A 23739-nucleotide genomic window follows, 5' to 3' on the forward strand; every position below is an offset into this window, starting at 1 on the left:
TTGTAATGAGATCTGTGCCCTTATAACCAATTATCTTCAATAAAATCTTTAAAGAATGATGATTTGTTTATGTTTTATTCCTTTTGCTTCACTACATTTTTCAACAATGAACCAAAATGATCAAATAATTCCTCTAATTAAAATTACTATTTTATCAACAGATATATATACTGATATCTAAAAGCAAATTTAACTGTTTGCTTTCTAAAATGACCTGACCCCTCATAGTCTGACCCCTCATAGTCGCCTAGAAGGCTTATTAGTGGCGGGGGTCTTGGCCGACAAAGTATACAATAAAGTAAAATTAAACCTATTTCAGACTAATGATGCGGAAGCAGGCATAAAGGAGTGATGACATAAAATAAGGTCCCTTCAGAAATGTGATGCATAAAGTATTGTGGCGACCACAGGTGTAGACACTCATTCAGATGCGCAAGGGATTCTGGGGCGTTCATTTATCCTGGGGGTTTGGACCCTTTCGGGGACAGTGTGGTTGCTGGGTTGAGTGGGGTTAATGGGTTGGGGTACTTATTTAGTTGTGTGTTGTTGAGTGTTGACATGTTGTGTGTATCATTGCCGCCACCCTCACCGAGAATGACGTGTTCCTTTATTGGGTGCGCTGTTTTCCATGTTTGATGTTGGTGATGAATAAAGGCAGTCCATAGTTGTGCGGTGTATGGGGCGCTTACTGCATAATTGGTTGAACCTGGGCTCCCGTCTCTTCCTTCCCGTGATGCTCTCCATAGTATTCTGTGCCCCTTAGATGAAATGGTGGCATGTCACACCTGGGCCTTCCACAAGCAATACATTTTTCTTAATAGACACAACCTTGTACACTCATTACTATTAACAAAAAAGTGTAGTGGAAATCCCTAGAAACAAGATAAGTAACAACTTAATCAAAACATTAAATACATACAAAATTGTTAGTGCGAGATGAACCAGAAATCCATCACTCATTCAGCTGAGCATCTCAGTACTTTTCTACACTCAGTAATCACACGTGTCATTGTTATGTTAATTCGATCACTTCAGTCAATTGCGTTTCGATTAACTTGTTTTGTTTGTATAGTTCAACCGCTCACATTTTGCTCACCAGTATTTTTCGTGGCTTTGTTCTCTCACTTTCTTCAAATCCCCGTTTTTCTTGGCTTTCTTCCCGCTGCTTTTTGTATTTGTATGCAATAACACAAACTGGATCCGACCCCTTGCAAGAGCAGTCGTCCTTCTGGTAGCTCTGAAGGATTACATCTACTATTAAACTGTTACCGGCTTACTTCAGCTTTTTTTTTGTCATTAAGTCAGTTAACATTACCGAATGTCCATCAATGTGGGGACACACTTCCTCGGTTGCGATTTTCATGTTCTCACTATGCTAATGACGGTTATACCTTTGCTAATGACTGATCTTGATAGCCACATAAATCCGGTGAAACTGATTTCACTGACGATTACCGCACTGCGCATGGGCAACAATCAATTTCCCGCGCTAATCAAGCAAGGATTATCCAAACCATTGCATTGGCTGCTAATAGTAGTCATTTTAGTAACGTTTAATAGTCATTTTAGTAACGTATGTAACGTAAAATGCGTGTAAAAATTGTTGATAAGTATGTTCAACAAATATAGATAAGATAGATGGATGGATGGACGGACAAATTGACAGATAGATAGATAGATATCCGCTTGTAACAGAACAATGGAAAAATGGTGATTATTGTTGTTTAACATACAAAGCAATAATAGTGAAATTTAATATTAAGCCATTGCAAACATACTCACGCATACATCTATGTACATGAAATGTTATATTAGGTCGTCATCTGAAGTATTTCCTGTTTAACCTTTCATATCATTTTAATTTAATTATTCAGCAGACAATTAGACAATTTAGTTAAGGTATATAGGTTATATCTAGTTATTTTAGTGGTAGATGACAATCTATAATGCAAGTGTCAACAATAAAGCAATAAACAATAAAAAAAAAATTAATGCGACTAGTAAACAAAAGAAATACAAGTTGTTTATTCCTTACTACCACTAATGTGTGTGCCGGTATATGTGTGTGTGTGTGTGTGTGTGTGTGTGTGTGTGTGTGTGTGTGTGTGTGTGTGTGTGTGTGTGTGTGTGTGAGTGTGTATGTTGTGTTTTTCATCTGTGTGATGAATGCATTAATTTCTGTTTGGTCATTTTTTGACTGGGTACATCACAGATGTATAACAATTAAATCCATTTTGGACAAAAGAAACCATACATAACGCAACGCAAAGTTCAAGGCACTTCATAATAGAAACATTGTGGGTTTGCTCATTTATGTTTGAAACTGTCAGTAGCTCACCGTCATCTATTTAAAACTGAGTGAGATAGGACAAGGATATGACAATCAGCTGTACATTGGGTCCAGGCAATAAGAACTTTGTATTGAATAAGTCCAAAATGGTGGTGGTGTTATTGGCCAATAAGGTGAGTGGGTTTGCCAACTGTATCTTGGCTATCAGTATTCTTCAATCCTTAAGAGTCATGACAAGGCACAAATTAATCTGTAATATCACAGCATTTTTTGATAGGACAAAAGCAAGGGGGGTGGAGGGGCTTGTTACACCAGGTGCAACAAATACACCACTTCCATCATTAGAGTTAAATCCGCTACATATAACTATATCAACTATCAACTAACATAATGAATAAAACATAAGGATGATTATTTGATCTTAAGTGATAGAACTGAAAAACAATAACTACTAAAATATAATTTATAATTTATAATTTAAATATAATTTATTCATTTTGATCATTGATTTCAAGGCAAACCATCTATGAGAAAGTTTTTAGCTATTTTTAGAGTTTTAGATTAAGATTACCTGTGAGTCCCGGAATAACCATCTAGAAGTGTACTAACCACAACGTCTTCATTAACCAATAACCAACCATAAAAAAGCACAAGTGAAGACAAGTTATATTCTAGTCTCATTGCAGTTGAAACAATCGCAGCCCACTATGTCAATGACAGGTATTTAATCAAGCATAGTCTTCTTCTATCTAGCGCGCAGGAGTCCTCTATATCACAAGGCTCAGAGGAACACATTGCCTCATTTGATTAGCTGTTACTGGTCACCCTTCTCACCCTTCTCATGTGCGTGACTTGCAGCCGCAGGGTTTTCAACAGACACACATTCGGTTGCTGGCCTTGGGGGCCAAGCCACATTGGAAATTACTTTGGACCTAACCTTTTGTTTGATAATATTAGTAGCTGTTTTCACTAAGGCTTTCAAACTATTCAGTTCAGCCACTGTTGAACACAGTTTATTTCACTTCTGTCAGAGTTCTATTTGATAATATCCTCGTAATCCTTGATGAAGACCACACTTCAAATTTAATAAATAATGTATAGCTCTTTTGTAGCTACTTATCCATTAGCTTTGATTGAGTCAAACATTAAATGTTGCTGGATTGGTTGTCGTTGATATGAATACATTTGCGTTTAATCAATACATTTGAGTTGTTTTTGTTACTTGAGGTTGCGGAGGGAGGTTGGCCTTTTCATTGAGCGTATCTGAGGGCTAAGCAATCTGAAAGAGCACTTCAATATGTATATTTTTGTGAGAATAAAAAAGTAGGTGGCTGTTGAGAGGGTTATTCAAGTGTTGCCTATACAATAATGAAATATTATATATTAAACTGTTAATTTTTCAATAAATAATTTGATAAAACAAACAATGCTTACAATATTGTATGTTCACAAAAGTACTTTGTTTACATTCCGTTTGAGTTTGTATAATGTGGCACACATAAAACCCATTGCCCTGCAAGAAATACAGCCTGTCAAGCACGGCATAGCAAAGTATGATGCAAATGAATAGCTGTGGACACAAAATATCAAAAGCCCCCCCCAGCCAAGCTATCTAACACCACGCTCACTGGTGTGGCATTGACATTGTTGTTTGCTATATCAGGCTATAGGATGGTCTTCGATGGCCCTTTGGCGGAGTGGCCAATGCATTGCACTTCCAGTACTTTCAGTACTAGATTAAGAATACTCTCAAAACCGCCTTTCTATGATACTCACTTATTAAAATGGCCACATCTGCACTCATCCCCAAAGATTTCATCACTCTAAAAACCCATTTGTCCATTTTTCTGGCAGGATTTGGACTGTTGTGTGTACGGAACATATGTCAGGAAGTTGAGGTCCCTTTGAAATTGGAGAGAATCGTATTTGTTTGAGCTATTTTGATGGATTGCTGTTGAGGGTATCTATTTATTTTTTGCATGGACCTGTTTCCGTATTCTTCCATTTACTCGACTGCTTCTTGATGCTTTAGTCAAATATTATTTATTGTTTTCAAACATTAATACTATTGCAATTTGAATGTCAATCCACAGTTTGAATGGCGTAGCCTCGGCCTATTCAACCTTCACTGATCAACAGACATGTCAGTTTGAAGGGCATTGCTTGGGTCTATAGAATCTTCACTGACCAACCGACATGTCAGTTTGAAGGGCATTGCTGGGGTCTAGAGAATCTTCACTGACCAACCAACATGTCAGTTTGAAGGGCATTGCTGTGGTCTAGAGAATCTTCACTGACCAACAGACATGTTACTGTGAAGGGCATTGTTTCGGTCTAGAGATCTTCACTGACAAATAGACATGTCAGTGTGAAGGGCATTGCTTGGCTCTAGAGAATACTCACTGACCAACAGACTGAACAGACTTTTTCTGAACCAATATTAAGAGGTAAATATAGTAATATTTTGGATCATTTTTTCAATTACGCACTGGCTTTGGATTTTGAGACAATCAACAAAGTGTAGTGTGTAGGGGAAATAAGAGGGAAATACATTATAAGATTCAAAAAAGTGTTGCTAAACATTAGCTAACCCACAGGTGTTTAGCCATTTTGAATGTACTCTGTATTCAATCATGATTCATTGCTGCAGTGTTATTCACAACGTTCTGCAAAACTGTCAATCTAGTATCATTGATTTGATTAATACTAATGTGTGTGTGTGTGTGTGTGCGTGTGCGTGTGCGTGTGTGTGTGTGTGTGTGTGTGTGTGTGTGTGTGTTACAAATGTCCTATCCAAAAAGTAACTGAAATGTAACCACTAAAAATTATAAATACATGTGATATAAGCACCTCTGAAAGGTCATGGTCACAAGTTCCTGGTTGAAGATGACTTGGAATGATGTCATAAAACTCCAAAGTATTTCAAACCGTCTGCCTATTCCGGCAATGACAATGTACATGCCACAGACGTTTCTATTTATAGATTCTTTTTAACCTTGCCCTTCTGTTAAACAGTCCTCTGCTGTTGCCACGGTTATGGTTAAAGAATAGGGAAACTATTGTTGTCTTTTTGTTTATTTGTACAATATCCCGAACAAAACAATTGGTCTTGGCTTCATGAAAATGTAAATATTGGATGAGACACAGTACTAAAAAGCACTTTTTTATTATCCATACATAAAACGAAATAGAGGTTGGCATGTACCTGGAGAAGTTCCAATGAACTGTCAAATGTAAATCAAAATAGATTTCAATGGCATGGCCATATTCAGCGTATGCCATGCACACAATCCTCTATATAAGAAGGCCCAGGAAGGGATTGAGACATTAGAAGAAGAAGTTACAACTGGTGGTAAGTCTGACTGATCATTCATCCATCATCCTTAGAAAAGCTCATGGTATAGAGTGGCTTTCTTTTTCTTTGTGTTTTCAAAGTGTTGGGGTTGTAATTTAACATAAGGTTAGCCATATCCAACACTTACTATCGAGATGGATGCATTAGTCATAGGTTCAGGTTTATTTCTATTTTTTTCTGAGTTTATGTTCAGATAATGCTGGTTATTTCCATGGCATTGAGGGTGAAAAAAACATGACATTTTATTTAATCTAAACTATCTTGAATTTTAGTGAACCAATTTCCTCTTTGGTTGAGTGGAAGAAAAGCGTAAGGGATATTTAACACGAAACATTCTCATCATCTACAATTTATTTTAAAACAGGTGATGAAATATCTGTATATGTTTTGCATGAAATAAGCCTCCATCATGAGTACGGACGCAGAGATGGCCGTTTACGGCCAGGCTGCCATTTACCTCCGGAAGCCAGAAAAGGAGAGGCTTGAGGCCCAGAGCAAGCCCTTCGATGCCAAGAGTGCTGCATATGTGGCTGATGTGAAGGAACTTTACCTCAAGTGTACCATCCTGAAGAAGGAGGGTGGCAAAGTCACCGTCAAAGTTCATGATACAGAGGAGGTAGGCTGCAGTTCTTTTATTCAAGGGCAGCGATAGTAACAGGGGAACAAATACTAAAAATTGGTTTCCCTTTCAGGAAAAGACCGTCAAAGATGATGATGTCACACCCATGAATCCTCCCAAGTACGACAAGATTGAGGACATGGCCATGATGACCCATCTCAATGAAGCCTCTGTGTTGTATAACCTCAAAGAGCGTTATGCAGCATGGATGATCTACGTAAGATGTGTTTTGAGTAAAGGACATAGTAAGGCGCAATATATTTGAGATCCCATCTTAAATATTAGTAAATTAGTAAATTTTACTATAACTGTTTTCTATTTCAGACCTACTCTGGGCTGTTCTGTGCCACTGTAAACCCCTACAAGTGGCTCCCAGTGTACGACCAGCATGTTGTTTGTGCCTACAGAGGCAAGAAGCGTATGGAGGCTCCACCCCACATCTTCTCTGTCTCTGACAATGCTTATCAGTTCATGCTCACTGGTATGTAGGCCTACGAGCCAAGTTGATATATACTTTATCAGTGTTCGGCAAAGAGATTTGCTACTCATGTTAAACTATTTTAACATAAGTATTTCCTTCATATTTCCTTCCTAGATAGGGAAAACCAGTCTGTCTTGATCACGTAAGTTTTATAATGGTTACAGTCATGATATAATATGAAATATAAAAAAAATTATATGCAACAACTTAATGTATTGTTGCTATCTATAGTGGAGAATCTGGTGCTGGAAAGACTGTGAACACCAAGCGTGTCATCCAGTACTTTGCTACCATCTCAGTGGGTGGGGACAAGAAGAAGGACGTAGGGGCTGGAAAGATACAGGTATGTTTAAAAATAAAATTCAGTGAGTCATAAAGATTATGAAATCCTTATTATTGGTATTAAAACACTTTGTAATGTTTATCATAGGGGTCACTGGAGGACCAGATCATTGCAGCCAATCCCCTTCTGGAGGCCTACGGTAATGCCAAGACTGTGAGAAATGACAACTCCTCTCGTTTTGTAAGTAAAGACTTGTTGATAATTGTATCATTTAATACCACCCACAATTAAATACTGGATCTTTAAACAAGTTATGAATAATGCTTTCCCAAACAGGGAAAATTCATCCGAATCCATTTTGGGACCTCTGGTAAACTGTCCAGTGCTGACATTGAGACTTGTAGGTATCTAGTAACCAAATACCAATGAATAAACTCTCATTATTGGTAGCATAGGTTTTGATTCATGAATGGGCCTTATAGATCTGCTGGAGAAGTCCAGAGTGACATTCCAGCTTCCTGCTGAGAGAGGCTATCACATCTTCTACCAGATGATGACCAACCACAAACCTGAGATCATTGGTGAGCTTGTGTAATAGTTAGACATAGGAAAAAAAAATAGTCCTACTGAAGTTCAGCTATTTAAGGGGAAAGTTTGAATACATGCAAGTGCGAAGCAAGAATTTCAATCTTTGATTCAAAAGGTATCTGTTAGATTGCAAAAAACAGGTGAGAAATTAATTTGAATAAAATACGGGCAGGAAATGACACTTGTTTTATCCCTCAGAAATGACCCTCATCACAACCAACCCCTACGACTTCCCCATGTGCAGCATGGGTCAGATCACTGTGGCCAGCATTGATGACAAAGAGGAGCTGGTTGCTACTGATGTCAGTGAATGTAGTCTTTTTATTACATTTTCTAGGAGGACATACTGTATATGAAAGTGATAACATGTCATAAGCATTATACTTATTTTCCATACAGACTGCTATTGATATTCTGGGCTTCAATAATGATGAGAAGATGGGCATCTATAAGCTTACTGGTGCTGTGCTTCACCACGGTAACATGAAGTTCAAGCAGAAGCAGCGCGAGGAGCAAGCTGAGCCAGAAGGCACAGAGGGTTAGTTGAAAGTGCTATATTTTAAGAGGTTTATTAATAATCCCTTATTAACAGGTTTTTCGCGTGTTCTGAAGGATCTCATGAATGTACAACATATTTTCATATGAACTCTCAGATGCTGACAAAGTCGCCTACCTGCTGGGTCTGAATTCTGCTGACATGCTGAAAGGTTTGTGCTACCCAAGAGTGAAGGTCGGAAATGAATATGTCACCAAGGGACAGACTGTACCTCAGGTAAGCAAATGATTATGGAATAATTAACAGTAATTTAGTATTTCAGGTTCAACACCTTGAATAATTTGTCAAGAGGGAATTATAATCTGTCCTCAATGAATAGTCTACCCTGTATTTCGTATAATAATAATGTTAAATGACTATAGGTGCTGAACTCAGTGAGTGCCTTGGCCAAGTCTATCTATGAGAGGATGTTCCTTTGGATGGTCATCCGTATCAACCAGATGCTTGACACTAAACAGCCAAGATCATCCTTTATTGGTGTGCTGGACATTGCTGGATTTGAGATCTTTGATGTAAGTAATTTCAAAATTTAGGACATAGCCATGTTGTAGTGGCTGAACGTTATCTAAACTCACATTCCCTATTAGTACAACAGCATGGAGCAGCTGTGCATCAACTTCACCAATGAGAAACTGCAACAGTTCTTCAACCACCACATGTTCGTCCTTGAGCAAGAGGAGTACAAGAAGGAGGGTATCATCTGGGAGTTCATTGACTTTGGCATGGACTTGGCTGCCTGCATTGAGCTTATTGAGAAGGTGACTTGCTAACTATATCTTCATTCTTTGTTTGCCTGAAAAGTTACTTTTACTTATGTTTCATCAATCCTTTTTCTCTTAAGCCAATGGGCATCTTCTCCATCCTTGAGGAGGAGTGCATGTTCCCCAAGGCCTCAGACGTTACCTTCAAGGCAAAGCTTTATGACCAGCATCTTGGCAAGACCAAGGCATTTGAGAAGCCCAAGCCTGCAAAAGGCAAGGCTGAGGCCCACTTCTCCCTGGTGCACTATGCTGGTACCGTGGACTACAACATCACTGGCTGGCTGGACAAGAACAAGGATCCTCTGAATGACTCTGTTGTTCAACTATACCAGAAATCTGGAGTGAAACTGCTGCCTGTCCTGTACCCACCTGTAGCTTCCGAAGGTAAAATTCCTATATTAGGTCTTACATCCCCACAATAGGAAACAGGACCGTTTATTCATATTTCAATGCTCATAATATAATATCATCATGACATAGACATTTAAACTTGTTTGTCCTCGACTATTAAACCATGCCTGTTAACATTTGTAAGATACATGTTGAAATGGATGTTTTCATTCAATGTGTTGATCAATATTTAATTCATAGATAGTACCAAGAAAGGAGGAAAGAAGAAGGGTGGTTCAATGCAGACTGTGTCTTCACAGTTCAGGGTGAGAATTCTGGACAACCGTAATCTTGTGATTGATGACAAAAGATTTTCCCCGGTAACATTTAATTTAAATGTATATTTAACATCTATAGGAGAACTTGGGTAAACTGATGACAAACTTGAGGAGCACCCATCCTCACTTTGTGCGTTGCCTGATTCCCAATGAGTCAAAGACTCCAGGTAGAATCCAATTCGGTTCTCCATATATTTTTTGTGGGTTTTATGATAATCTGTTTTAATAATCAGAGTGGTAACTTCTCAAAGGTCTGATGGAGAACTTCCTGGTTATCCACCAGCTGAGGTGTAATGGTGTTCTTGAGGGAATCAGAATCTGCAGAAAGGGCTTCCCCAGCAGAATCCTCTATGCTGACTTCAAGCAGAGGTATGCGCTCATTTAACAATCAACCACTTGAAATAAACCTTAAGAAATACATCTGAATAATAAAATCAACCTCAACCCACTCTGACAGGTACAAAGTACTGAATGCCAGTGTAATCCCTGAGGGCCAGTTCATTGACAACAAGAAAGCTTCAGAGAAACTGCTTGGGTCAATTGATGTCAATCATGAAGAGTACAAATTTGGACACACCAAGGTATGTGTTCTTCCGAATGAATAATACACATAGTTGTGGTATGTCCTTGATTATTATGAGATGATAATAATAATGAATTTCCAAAACCAATTCAAAGGTGTTCTTCAAAGCCGGTCTTCTGGGTACTCTTGAGGAGATGCGAGATGAGAAGCTTGCAACTCTGGTCGGAATGATTCAGGCTCTCTGCCGTGGTTTCCAAATGAGGAAGGAGTTCAAGAAGATGATGGAGAGAAGGCATGTTTGGAATATTATTGTTTGGTACAATACTGAAAAGCAATATTTAATATAATGGTTCTTTTTTCACAGAGAGGCTGTATATACAATTCAGTACAACATCCGCTCATTCATGAATGTCAAAACCTGGCCATGGATGAAAGTGTACTACAAGATCAAGCCTCTTCTGAAGAGCGCTGAAACTGAAAAGGAGCTCTCTGCGATGAAGGAGAACTATGAGAAGATGAAGACAGACCTGGCCACTGCCCTGGCAAAGAAGAAGGAACTGGAGGAGAAAATGGTTTCTCTCCTGCAGGAGAAGAATGATCTTTCGCTGCAAGTGGCCTCTGTAAGTAAACAAAACAATTATTTATTTTTGTGATAACATGTACACACAGTAACATACATGTAATACAACATGAGATATGACTGATGTGGGGATGAATATTGACAGGAAGGAGAGAATCTGAATGATGCTGAAGAGAGGTGTGAGGGACTCATCAAGAGTAAGATCCAGCTGGAGGCCAGACTCAAGGAGACAACTGAGAGACTGGAAGATGAAGAGGAAATGAATGCTGAGCTGACTGCCAAGAAGAGGAAACTGGAAGATGAGTGCTCTGAGCTCAAGAAGGACATAGATGACCTGGAACTCACCTTGGCCAAAGTGGAGAAAGAGAAACATGCCACTGAGAACAAGGTTTGTAAAGTTTGCAATGTCAGAAGAATGTACAAAAGAGGACAAATAACAAAGTAACAAAAAGCACATGTCCCATTCTTCTGTTTTGTTTAGGTGAAGAACCTGACTGAGGAGATGGCCTCTCAGGATGAGAGTGTTGCTAAGCTGACAAAGGAGAAGAAAGCCCTCCAAGAGGCACACCAACAGACCCTTGATGACCTGCAGGCAGAAGAAGACAAAGTCAACACTCTGAGCAAGGCCAAGACGAAGCTTGAACAACAAGTGGATGATGTGAGGTTACATACTATGTACAATTGGGGAACATATTTATACATTTTAATACAAATTAATCCAAATCAATGATTATTATACGTTACAAAATTGCAGCTTGAAGGTTCTCTGGAGCAAGAGAAGAAGCTCCGTATGGACCTTGAGAGAGCCAAGCGGAAGCTTGAGGGTGATCTGAAACTGGCACAGGAATCCATAATGGATCTTGAGAATGACAAACAGCAGTCTGATGAGAAAATCAAAAAGTAATGTGATGACGAATTTGATAATAGCATGATCTTCATTATGATTTACACATATTAAAGATTAGCACAGGTATTAGGTTAAGTTAATTGATTGCATGTGATTCCATCTTCAGGAAGGACTTTGAAACCAGTCAGCTTCTTAGCAAGATTGAGGATGAGCAGTCCCTGGCTGCTCAGCTTCAGAAGAAGATCAAGGAGCTTCAGGTAATATAATGTTTACTGTCACTTGACAAAAAATATCCCTACTTGGTATATATTTTTTAAAATAATGGTATTACTCCCTTTAAGGCCCGCATTGAAGAGCTGGAGGAAGAGATTGAGGCTGAGCGTGCTGCTCGTGCCAAGGTTGAGAAGCAGAGAGCTGATCTCTCCAGAGAACTGGAAGAGATCAGTGAGAGGCTTGAGGAGGCTGGTGGAGCCACTTCTGCTCAGATTGAGATGAACAAGAAGCGTGAGGCTGAGTTCCAGAAGCTGCGTCGTGACCTTGAGGAGTCCACCCTGCAGCATGAAGCCACTGCTGCTGCTCTGCGTAAGAAGCAGGCTGACAGTGTAGCAGAGCTGGGAGAGCAGATTGACAACCTCCAGCGTGTCAAGCAGAAGCTTGAGAAGGAGAAGAGCGAGTACAAGATGGAGATTGACGACCTCTCAAGCAACATGGAAGCAGTTGCTAAGGCCAAGGTGAAATATTTTTTTAATATCTATATAGTGTGAACCTAATTAGAAGGAAAGCACTTTTGCTAACTTTTAAAAAATTAAACACCAGGGGAATCTGGAGAAGATGTGCCGTACCCTGGAGGACCAGCTGAGTGAAATCAAGGCAAAGAGTGATGAGAACAGTCGCCAGATAAATGACATCAGTGCTCAGAGAGCAAGGCTGTTGACAGAAAATGGCAAGTATGGATTGACTTTGGTTTGTCAATGGAGATATGAAGTAAATAACTTCTCTGGACTATTTGATAACTGAAAAAATTTGATTGAAGATATTATTTAAAGGGATTTTTCATAATTTTAAATGACACTGCCCTTCATTTTTTAAGGAGTGAAAGTTTGATTCGTTATTTTCAAGTCAAATGGACTCTTTATATTATTATTGTATGTTTAATTGCAAAATTCACATAGCTTGGGGGCCAAAGAAACACAGAATGGCACTCGAACATAAGTCATAGTTACTTACATTTTAATATAATTCATGCATTTTTCTTAAACTAGGTGAATTTGGTCGTCAACTTGAGGAGAAAGAAGCTCTTGTCTCCCAGCTGACCAGAGGCAAGCAGGCTTATACTCAACAGATCGAGGAGCTGAAGAGGCAAATTGAGGAGGAAGTTAAGGTATACAATCATACAAAAACATTTAGATGATGGTTGCATTATTTCATTGCAAGTTAGGACTTTCAGTTTAATTAAATTAGAGAATTCTGTCATTACCTTTTGTAGGCAAAGAATGCTCTTGCTCATGGTGTGCAATCAGCCCGCCATGACTGTGACCTTCTGAGGGAGCAGTTTGAGGAGGAGCAGGAGGCCAAGGCTGAGCTGCAGCGTGGAATGTCCAAGGCCAACGGTGAGGTGGCTCAGTGGAGGACCAAGTATGAAACTGATGCTATCCAGCGCACTGAGGAGCTTGAGGAGTCCAAGTGAGTCACACATTTAATACTTTCGCTAAAGAGCACATTCTCTTTGATAAATGCACACAAATTGAGCCATGTTTTTCTTTGATAGGAAAAAGCTTGCCCAGCGCCTTCAGGAGGCTGAGGAACAGATTGAGGCTGTGAACTCAAAGTGTGCATCTCTGGAGAAGACCAAACAGAGACTCCAGGGTGAGGTGGAGGACCTCATGGTTGATGTGGAGAGGGCCAATGGACTGGCTGCAAACCTAGACAAGAAACAGAGGAACTTTGATAAGGTGTGTGGCTGCGGATATTTTTGAGATTCAGGAATGCTGAACATTTGCATTGATCCATGACAAACCCAGACACATTTTTCACATCGACAATGGACAGGTTCTGGCAGAGTGGAAGCAGAAATACGAGGAGGGCCAGGCAGAGCTTGAAGGAACTCAGAAAGAGGCTCGTTCTCTTAGCACTGAACTTTTCAAGATGAAGAACTCCTATGAAGAAGCTCTGGATCATCTGGAGACCCTGAAGCGTGAAAACAAGAACCTCCAACGTGAGTTAAATAATTTTACTTTAATAAAGCCCCATTACAATGAATGAAATGAAATTATGTATATTAACATGAAACTCACTGCAGAGGAGATTTCTGACCTGAGTGAACAAATTGGTGAGACTGGAAAGAGCATCCATGAGCTGGAGAAGTCCAAGAAGCAAGTGGAGACAGAGAAGACTGAGATCCAAACTGCCCTTGAGGAAGCTGAGGTGAAAATAATACAATAAACATGTTTTAATGCTCTTATATAATTTTTTTCATTGGATTTTTACTGGATTAAAATATGTCCTTGCAAGAACTGAGTCTATAATTGCTTCAATACCTAGGGAACTCTGGAGCATGAAGAGTCAAAAATTCTGCGTGTCCAGCTGGAGCTGAACCAGATTAAGGGTGAGGTTGACAGGAAGCTGGCTGAGAAGGATGAGGAGATGGAGCAGATCAAGAGGAACAGCCTGAGGATCACGGACTCCATGCAGAGCACACTGGACTCTGAGGTCAGGAGCAGGAATGATGCCCTGAGAATCAAGAAGAAGATGGAGGGAGACCTGAATGAGATGGAGATCCAGCTGAGTCATGCTAACCGCCAAGCTGCTGAGGCCCAGAAGCAGCTGAGGAATGTCCAGGGACAACTGAAGGTACATCTCAAAACTGCTGTATTGTACGGCCAAACCGCAGTCTCACTCTATTGGCAAATTGTGTTGAATCACAACCACATTGTGAGTTACGTATTTATTTTATGATATTAGGATGCCCAACTCCATCTTGATGATGCTGTCAGAGGAGGTGAGGACCTGAAGGAGCAGGCTCTCATGGTGGATCGTAGGAACGGTCTCATGATGGCTGAAATTGAGGAGCTGAGGGCAGCTCTGGAACAGACAGAGAGAGGCCGCAAAGTGGCTGAGCAAGAGCTGATTGATGCCAGTGAGCGTGTTGGACTGCTGCACTCTCAGGTAAACAAACAAGAACACTTTTCCAATAATTAATTAATAAACTTTATTTGATATATATATATATATATATATATATATATATATATATATATATATATATATATATATATACACACATGCCATTATGACAACTATACAAGCTGATTGTTTTTTTGTAAATGATTTTAGAATACAAGCCTCCTGAACACAAAGAAGAAGCTTGAGACTGACCTGGTCCAAGTCCAGGGTGAGGTGGACGACACCGTCCAGGAAGCCAGGAATGCTGAAGAGAAGGCCAAGAAGGCCATCACTGATGTAAGTTTGCTTTAATTGGATCTTTCTTGTCATGGAATTCTTGATAGGTTTCATAAATATTTTATAGATTTTTCATATTTAAATATTAATAGCTAAGAAACACTTCCCCTGTCATGTTCCTCTCTCTAAAAGTTATCTGAAATAGGTACATTCTTATTTTATTGTCTGCATATTGGAAAGTTTGACTCATTGGAGAAAATGAATCAAGAAATCCTTGGTTTTTCTAGGCTGCAATGATGGCTGAGGAGCTGAAGAAAGAGCAGGACACTAGCTCTCACCTGGAGAGGATGAAGAAGAACCTGGAGGTCACAGTGAAAGACCTGCAGCATCGCCTGGATGAGGCTGAGAACCTGGCCATGAAGGGTGGCAAGAAGCAGCTCCAGAAACTGGAGTCCAGAGTAAGATAATGTCACAAAAGGATATCCATACAGTTCCAGCTCATTAAAAGTAAAGTATATTTATTGAATATATTTGATTTCTTAAGGTGCGTGAGCTGGAAACAGAGGTTGAAGGTGAACAGAGACGTGGAGCAGATGCTGTTAAGGGTGTCCGCAAATATGAGAGGAGGGTGAAGGAACTCACCTACCAGGTATGTGTTAAAAGATCAGTGAATATTCAAAAATAGTATACTCAAATTGTAATGCATAATCGTTTTCTTTACTTTAGACTGAGGAGGATAAGAAGAATGGTGCCAGACTCCAGGATCTTGTAGACAAGCTGCAGCTGAAGGTGAAGGCTTACAAGAGGCAGGCTGAGGAAGCGGTAAGTTCATTAAATATACAAACGAAAAAATATAACTTATTTTGTGTATATCACATAACACTGCACACAACACAATGTTTCAACAGGAGGAGCAAGCCAACTCTTACCTGTCCAAGTGCAGGAAGGTTCAACATGAGCTGGAGGAGGCTGAGGAACGTGCTGACATCGCTGAGACTCAGGTCAACAAGCTGAGGTCTAAGAGCCGTGATGGTGGCAAGGTAGATTCAACTATTACACAGGAACTCAGAAATAACTCCAATATAACAAGACACACTATGGTATAATATTTCTTCTTCCTACAGGGAAAGGACCCTGCTGAATAAGTATTGCATTGCATCAAATCTGAATAAGCCGATAAATGATGTTATTTTGAGTTGCAATAATTCGAAAACTCCAGCTAAAGTTTGTTTGGAATATTTTGCAAGGCATCACATCAGAAATAGTCATAAAATGATGTTATTTTGAGCTGCAATAAATTGAAAACTAAAACAAAAGATTGTTTGGAATTGTTTTGGATATAAATGTGTGAGAACAACTGACTGGTTTGCATTGATCAGGATGACAATATCTTCATAATGTGTTTGGTCTCGCATTCGCAACAAAATACAATATTGAAGGTCTGTGTTTGCAATGACATCTACTATATGGATACATATACTACATACAGCGTATGTTCATATGACAGATATGTCTACCTGTAGGCCTATATCATTTATAAATGTATAAAATAATATAATCTATAATACTAAGCTATATAATACTAAGTAACTTTTATATAGCTAGTAATCTAGCTGGCACAGATTAGAATTTCTTGCTAGTACACTATAGTTGCTATTTGATATGGTAAAAATAATATGCCAACTGCCCCTGGTAGAATTGTAAAACATTGGGCACACACATAGAGGCTACAACATCAATATGCACCTCATTCACCATTTTCTTCTTTTTTTTGGCAGCCAACTCACTTGAACCTGGCTAAAAATATGATTGTCATAAATTAACGATGGTCTAATTGTGCAAGGTTTCTTGTTGTAGGCAAGGCGTGCATTGGTTAGTGTAAAGTCAAAAAGTAAAGTCAAAAAGTCAAGACCATTTAGAACAAATTTAAACTGGAAATATTAAACTCTGATCTGAAAACTGAGCTGAACCGATGGCTGTTATTTTAAGTTCATAATAGTTGTGAGCACATTTTTTAAAATGTTCCTTTACTTAGGATATGTGTTTCAGCTCAAGTTCAAGTCCTTTATTGTCAGATCTACAGAACATAGTCAGACATAATATTCTAGGAAGATAGAAAATGCTAGATATTTAATTTTTATATATTCATAAAGATACATGTACAAAAAATCTATTTGAAAATTACAGGGTAATAATGAAACAAAATACAATTATGTGCAGATCTTGTTATGCGCAAAAGTCAAAGTTTTAACTTAGGCTCATCAGGTTATGAAGATACATATGAATGAAAGCACAGACCTTTGAGAAGTCCGGTGGCTCTGATTGCTGTAGGATTGAATACATATGTATGAGCAGATAGTGATCAATGATTCATAACTGTGCTGCTGTAGTTCTAGAGAGACAATAATAAACATATTGAATGAGTCTATTCATATATTTATTGGAAATAATCTTATTAGAATTGATTTGACAATTTATCCATAGGCATCACTTTTTTAAATAATATTTCCTTCAACCTTATTTAATATTTGACCTATTTCCAAACAGTCAACAAACGTGACAAAAGTGTTGTCTTCGGCTGTTTGTACACATGAAGAGAGCTATGATGTACAGTTGTTATAGTAAATACAAGCATATTATCCACTGTGTAACATTAAAGTAGATGTATAGCATACATGGAAGGTAACAAATAATGTAAAAACATAATACATAATATGTAATATAAGCCTCTCAGAAAGGTGCCTGGTGGAAGTTGATCGTTTTGGTATGGTGTCATAAAACTTCCAAGCATACCAAACTATTTCCTATATTGCCTTTATTTATAGATGTCTTCTATCGTGGCCACTCCCTTGTTCTTTAAAAGTACTGTTGTTTTCACATTTGAAGTTACATGTCAAAATAAGATAATTAATCAATATGAGTAGCAATACTAAATTGGGATTTGTTAATCCATATCCAATCCTTTGGCATCAATTTTAATGTTTGATGGCTATTTATTCTGAATAAAACTTGCATGTAGATCTTACAAGATAGTAAAATAGTGAGCTAGGTTAATAAGTAGCTTCTAGGCTTCTAGTAGGTGACCATTGCACCTGACAAACCCTTTTTTTGTATATACTTTTTAAAATCCCATTACTCAATCTGTGAATGGCATTCAGATGTCACCATCTAACTAATGTTGAAGAGTTGTTGTTGAATATACAAAGAATATGAAAATAAATAAATTGGACAGATGACACACACACATTTTTCAACTAAAGCCCTGAATGCATTACTTTTTCAGATGTATTTATACAAATACTATATGTTGCTTTATGTCATATTGAAATCATATAAGTTATCATCGTCTTAACTTGTATGATCCTTTAAAAAATGGAAACTACCAAACAACAATAGAGATATTGGAATTAGGAGGAAATTCAAGAAATATAATATTGTTTTCGTCAGCATTAACAATGTGAGATAACATAGGAAATCTGGAATACAAACGCCATGCTCTTCCTGGACCCTGTTTCCCCCCTAAGAAAGGGGTCTGTCACCATTAGAGGGGATGGCGATCCCCCGCCAACAGTGACAGACCGAAAATAGGGTATATTTGCTATAAAGGTATTATACATGGAAGGGCATACCTTTTAGTGAATTTAATGTATTTATTTGTAATGAATCTTGTTCTTTACTTTCATCTACTTTCATCTACTTTACAAATTGAAACTTATGCCCCAAAGATCATTTCTTCGCCCCCTTGCCAAATAACTAGCCAGCTACTGCTCCCAAGAACTGCGTGTGTGCTTGTGTGTGTGCCAGTGTGTATGTGTGCCTCAATTCAAACATATTCTAGCTTCTGCAACTCGAAATCAGGAGATCATGATACCATATTTGAAAAATCATTACTTGACTTGAGAAGATATAGGTTATTAAAATCCTACTGTTTTTTTTCAATCTCAAGAGACTCCAATCTGGAGCATCTCAAAAATAGACTGCAATGTGTTCGGACTGACGTGCGCGCCGAGACCAGCCATGAACATGAGAATCTGGCCACTGGGTCCAAGTTGTCTCTTCAGGAAGTTTGTCTCTGCTGACAGATGGCATTTACTGGCCGCTTAATGGCCTAGTCTTCTATCCCAGTGATCACACAATGTGCTCTAGGGACTTTAATCCAAGCCCTTAATGGCATACCATACACACCACCATGTCCGTGTGGCATTCTGCAACCTTCTGGAGCCCCTGGGACAGATCGGGTGTGAGCCAACAGCCATAAAGACACTGGTGCCACTGCCAACATCCATAAAAGCGCCATATCACTTCTGCCACTGAGAACCAGCAGGGGCTATGGTAGATGGTGGGATGTCTTGATGTATCTTTCTATCTATCTGTCTTTCAGTCAATCTCTCTAACCATTGATTGATCAATCTATTGGTTTATCTATTTATTGATTAATCAACTACTATTGAGATTTCTATCTGCTGATTGATCTATCGATCTATCAATTATAAATCTATTGATCTATCTACAAATCTGTCTGTCTGTTTACCTGTAGATTTCTCAAACATGCTTCTTTTCAATATATGCATTCATAATTATTCATTAAATATCATCTCTCATCAGTTACAACTGCACTACTGCTCATGGAGAAGTATTGCATCTTGTTGTTAGAGGGCCGAGAAGTGTCCCTGGCTCTGGAAGACATCGGAGAATGGTCCACCAGAAGCTTAAATACTCTGGCAAAGGTTTTTATGACCTTGTCAAATCAACATGTAAGTTATATTCTGAATGAAAATTGTCCTCTTCTAGTCTGAAGCATTGCATAACTTAGATACCGAGACGTCAGTGATACTTGTTTATTTAAGTAACCGGACACTTGCCAACCCTTCTGCCATCCAGAGAGCCAGTGAAGAGACATGCTATTCCTGTCCGCCCGGTGAACAGTCTCATTCACTATGTGGTAAGGACTATCAGTTCCATGCAGCTTACTAACAGTGCAAGGCGTCGTGTCGTTGCGCCTTTAATTATGAAAACCTACTGCATACATTTCTGATAAATATGACAAAATATTTTATAGTATTCAATATCTAGCCATAGTTTGATAGCAACTATTTAGCCGTGCTCGTTAAATATAGAATTGCATGCCCCCCCCCCCCCATACACGCCGTTTGGGGTATTGTGCAGACTCCTATCAATGTTAGGGGCAGCATGAACAACCTGATGTGATAGAAGGCGCAACAACTGTATTAAATTACAATGGCCACACCCGGTGGTGGCCGTGTTCCATTGCTACTTGATACACTCGTTGTGGAGAGGGGTTGTGGAGGGGGACAATGTCCTCGTCCCCATGCGTCTCCTGTTCAGTCTGGGCCCGGGCCCAGGGGCCTTTTGGGGCCAACGGGACTCAACCCAGGCACCCTGGGCAGCCCTTCACACCGTGGCATTAGATAACACGGGCACGTTATGTATTTCATACTTTATTAGCTGAGAACACTCAGTGCTAAGGAGTTGGAGTATGTTAGTCCTCTTTCTTCGGCTCAGAGTAAACAACACCCAATGCTATAGTTAAGTCATGGGATGATATGTTTCCTCATCAGAACAGGGTACTGCCAAACAGATATCTTAGCCAACTGAATTAATTATTATTTAATTGCATAATACCTTCTTTCAGTCAAGTCACAAACAATACAAATATCAAAATATTATGTTGTACAGGAGGCCTAACATTAAGACTATGTATGTGCATCAGTCACTCTTGTGTGTTTTATTTAAACAATCACATTGACAAATCTCTTCTAATTTAATAAAATTAGGACGTAATTTCCAGAAGAGTCATTCTTGGGTCCAACTGGTTCCATTGCTAGGCCTAACCTTAAGATGTATCATAAACAAGTGTTCAAATCTGTGATGGTTAGCTTGTATAGGACGTATTTTCAAACACACATTCTTAGTTTTGTAAGAAACAATATGTCTTAATGTTGTAATTTTAATGAAAGAAAAAGTGCATTACAATGCCATTGTGAAATAAAGCATTACATCCTAATTAACTACTGGTGCTAGTATGAAATAAACATAAGAGCAAGTTATTATAATTAAGTAGGAGTTAATTTTGACTCAAAAGTTCTAGTAAAAATGTAACACTAAGTGGTGTATTGTCGGACCGCTATGTGAGTTGGGTTTTGTGTTTGGCTTTCCGCGCTGGGTTTATAGCTACATATTCTGGCTACAACTTTCACTGGTCTGTATGGGAATGACTATCTCCGTGGTTGGGTGACTGGTCGCTATCCCGGGAACCGGAGCCTCCACGGACAGCACTCCGTCTCCAGAGAGCAGGGAACTGATGTGTTGCAAGTCCACCCCCAGTGGTAGCCTTGAGGAATTACATCCAAAAGAAGATCAACAACCATCGACTTGACAGGCAGTTTGACATCATGCATTGTACACGTCAAGAGGCAGTACTTTAAAACTGTTGAATTTAATATTTTTTTAGATTTTTCAGTTTGTTGCATTATTTAAACTCACTTATATTTCCGGGTGAAATTCCTCGAAACGGATCCATGCTGATCCTGTCTTTCTTCATGTTTTCCTGATCATAATATATGATAATCAAAAATCGTAAACAACTCAACATTAGGGTCATCGATAATGGATTACATACAATTATTAATATTTCTATAGTCTTGATCCATTGAAATTAACAGCATGAAATTAGCTCACACTGATGTCAATTTATGTTTGTGTTTAAGTACAAAGAAAGTGATTTCCAGTACCTGATACCTCTAAGTATCCCATCTTGGTTGTGATGGTGATCTCCTCAGGAGAGAAATGATTGACATCCAGGCTGATCCTCCAGCATTCCTGACCTGACTGGATCTCAGACAACCCCCCTGACAGCTGTCTCTGCAGTGGAGGCTGGCCGTTGAATGGGGCCAGCATGGGGGACTGTGTGTACCCGGGCCAGGAGAAGGTGGAGAGCCTCCTCTTTGCCCAGTCGATCCATGTCAGGTCATTGGGCTCGAGCAGCGGCGGCAGGCCAAAGTCCTGATTGAAGATGCGGTGTGGCTGCGTCCAGTTTGGGAAAGGCTCCCAGCCCAAATCACGGCGAAATATGGGACGGGATAACACCTTGTTCTGTGGCTCCCCCATGTTCAGGGAACAACCGTGAGGATTGGACGATAGCACAACACACGACCTGCTAGATGTCCCAGCACCACCCTGATCAACAGAATGTCCTCGCGTAGATTAACGCCCTAACACTATAAAACCAGGCAGCTATATTTCTTTCCCAAACAGTCCTTTGAAACTACCACATAATGAATGGAGAGGTTTCTGGCCAGCTTTGTGCACTGTAGATGACAACCACTCTTTATATAACCAATCTACTCTAACACGTAGAATTGAAGCAGAAAACCTCACCTATGGCATAAGGTATTATGTCATGGGCTCGCACATTACTCCTCCATTGACCACATAGAATGGGATAATGCTAATTATTTATATTTATAACCCTAGGGTGTGCATGGCAAATTGTTGCTGAATGACTAAGGAACCGCATTCAGTGCATGTCCTCTGCAGTCCGGTCACATACTGGCGGTCTTTGTTGTTTTGCCATAGCAATTCTGGTCTTGGTGCTCTGTGAAGGAGCAGAGTATGCACTCAGTTTAACGGCCTCACAACAGAGAAAAGAACAGAGCACCTTTCTATGTACAATACTAATCCTGAATCCCTGAACACGGTTGACACCCCACATGTGCTAGGCATCTTGCGGAAGAGGTCGGGGTCGGGTTATACACACAACAGCACCCCTGGGTGACATCGTGGACGAGTGAAAGAATTGAGGCGGGATAGCTGACGCGGTTGAAAGGTTGTGTGGAATTTGTTATGGAGAGCTGTAGCTCAGGGCAAAAACATCTCAGTGCATCTGAGTCAGTCTGATCAGGTAGAGAGAGATCTTATACAATGCTGTCGTCATTCGTTGTTGCAGCGATAAAGCAATGAACGTTTTAATGTGTACCAATATGCTGTAAATTATCATACAGCCTGTTTGGATGTATGTTAATATATGGAGAGACTGCTTTACCCTTATGAGATCACAATGAAAACCTGAAGCAATCCATAGACAGATTACACTTTGTTGCATTGAAACTAAAATTGATGACAATGCAAAGTATAAACATTGGGTAGTGTAATACAAATAATAAATCTGTTTTTTTATGTGTTTAAGTGAAGGCCATATGTCAATCAGAATGTGGATCGGTCAGTCCTCTGAAAGCTGTATACCTGCTTCACAAAACAGTATTAATCTTCATTTTAACGGCTGGGCATGGCACCTCTTATATCTGGAAGATCAAGATGGAGTGTGAAATATATCGCTGAGTAAGATAAACGTTGTAAAGCAAAGGTCGTCGAGGTGCTTTGAGGTGAGCCGATGCCTTCAGAAAACCACATGGAAAATGGCTGATTGAGTTCAGACATGGGACTCACAATTGGGCATTACTCGAACAAACACTCCACACTTTCTGAACAGTGTGTGTTCACTTGATTCCACTTGATTTCACTTGATTTCACTGATTTCACATAAAGCTGGTCAGAAAAAATACAAAACATAAGCATTCAATATATTTTTATTTCATTTTTATAAAAAAAAAGCCTTAAAGCCTTAATTAACCATTTGTAGAAAATTCTAAACTTTTACAATGAATCTCAAATCGTAGATCGGACCAAGCAAACCAGAGTGATACTTCTCCAGAAACTCCAAAAGCTCCAATAGCTACGGAGATAGTTCTTTGCTATTTTCATACCAAGAA

The 23739-nt window shown here is 39.3% G+C and overlaps 2 protein-coding genes across 2 annotated transcripts; one reads left to right on the top strand and one right to left on the bottom strand.

Moving 5' to 3' along the window:
- Window positions 1–6054: 6054 nt before the first annotated feature.
- On the top strand, window positions 6055–16095 carry LOC307075210 (myosin heavy chain, fast skeletal muscle-like; the record flags this gene model as incomplete). Its single annotated transcript, XM_079735720.1, has 39 exons — window positions 6055–6261; window positions 6338–6481; window positions 6589–6745; window positions 6860–6887; window positions 6977–7088; window positions 7176–7268; window positions 7365–7428; window positions 7511–7609; window positions 7815–7918; window positions 8016–8154; window positions 8270–8388; window positions 8535–8684; window positions 8760–8930; window positions 9014–9317; window positions 9525–9589; window positions 9681–9768; window positions 9853–9970; window positions 10059–10182; window positions 10280–10416; window positions 10489–10744; window positions 10850–11092; window positions 11186–11362; window positions 11459–11604; window positions 11718–11808; window positions 11893–12282; window positions 12368–12494; window positions 12814–12932; window positions 13038–13234; window positions 13320–13503; window positions 13601–13766; window positions 13851–13975; window positions 14093–14401; window positions 14513–14716; window positions 14885–15010; window positions 15238–15408; window positions 15495–15599; window positions 15677–15772; window positions 15859–15990; window positions 16075–16095. The coding sequence occupies 39 exons, from the start codon at window positions 6055–6057 to the stop codon at window positions 16093–16095; spliced, it is 5808 nt and encodes a 1935-aa protein (XP_079591846.1).
- Window positions 16096–21142: 5047 nt separating this feature from the next.
- Window positions 21143–22078, bottom strand: LOC307074497 (heat shock protein beta-1-like; the record flags this gene model as incomplete). The annotated part of the gene is made up of 3 exons (XM_079734665.1): window positions 21143–21302; window positions 21455–21518; window positions 21703–22078. 3 exons carry the CDS (start codon window positions 22076–22078, stop codon window positions 21143–21145), a joined length of 600 nt encoding a protein of 199 aa, XP_079590791.1.
- Between the last annotated feature and the right edge of the window lie 1661 nt (window positions 22079–23739).

The sequence above is a fragment of the Pollachius pollachius genome (assembly GCF_949987615.1).
Source record: "Pollachius pollachius genome assembly, chromosome: 4".
NCBI lineage: Eukaryota > Metazoa > Chordata > Actinopteri > Gadiformes > Gadidae > Pollachius > Pollachius pollachius.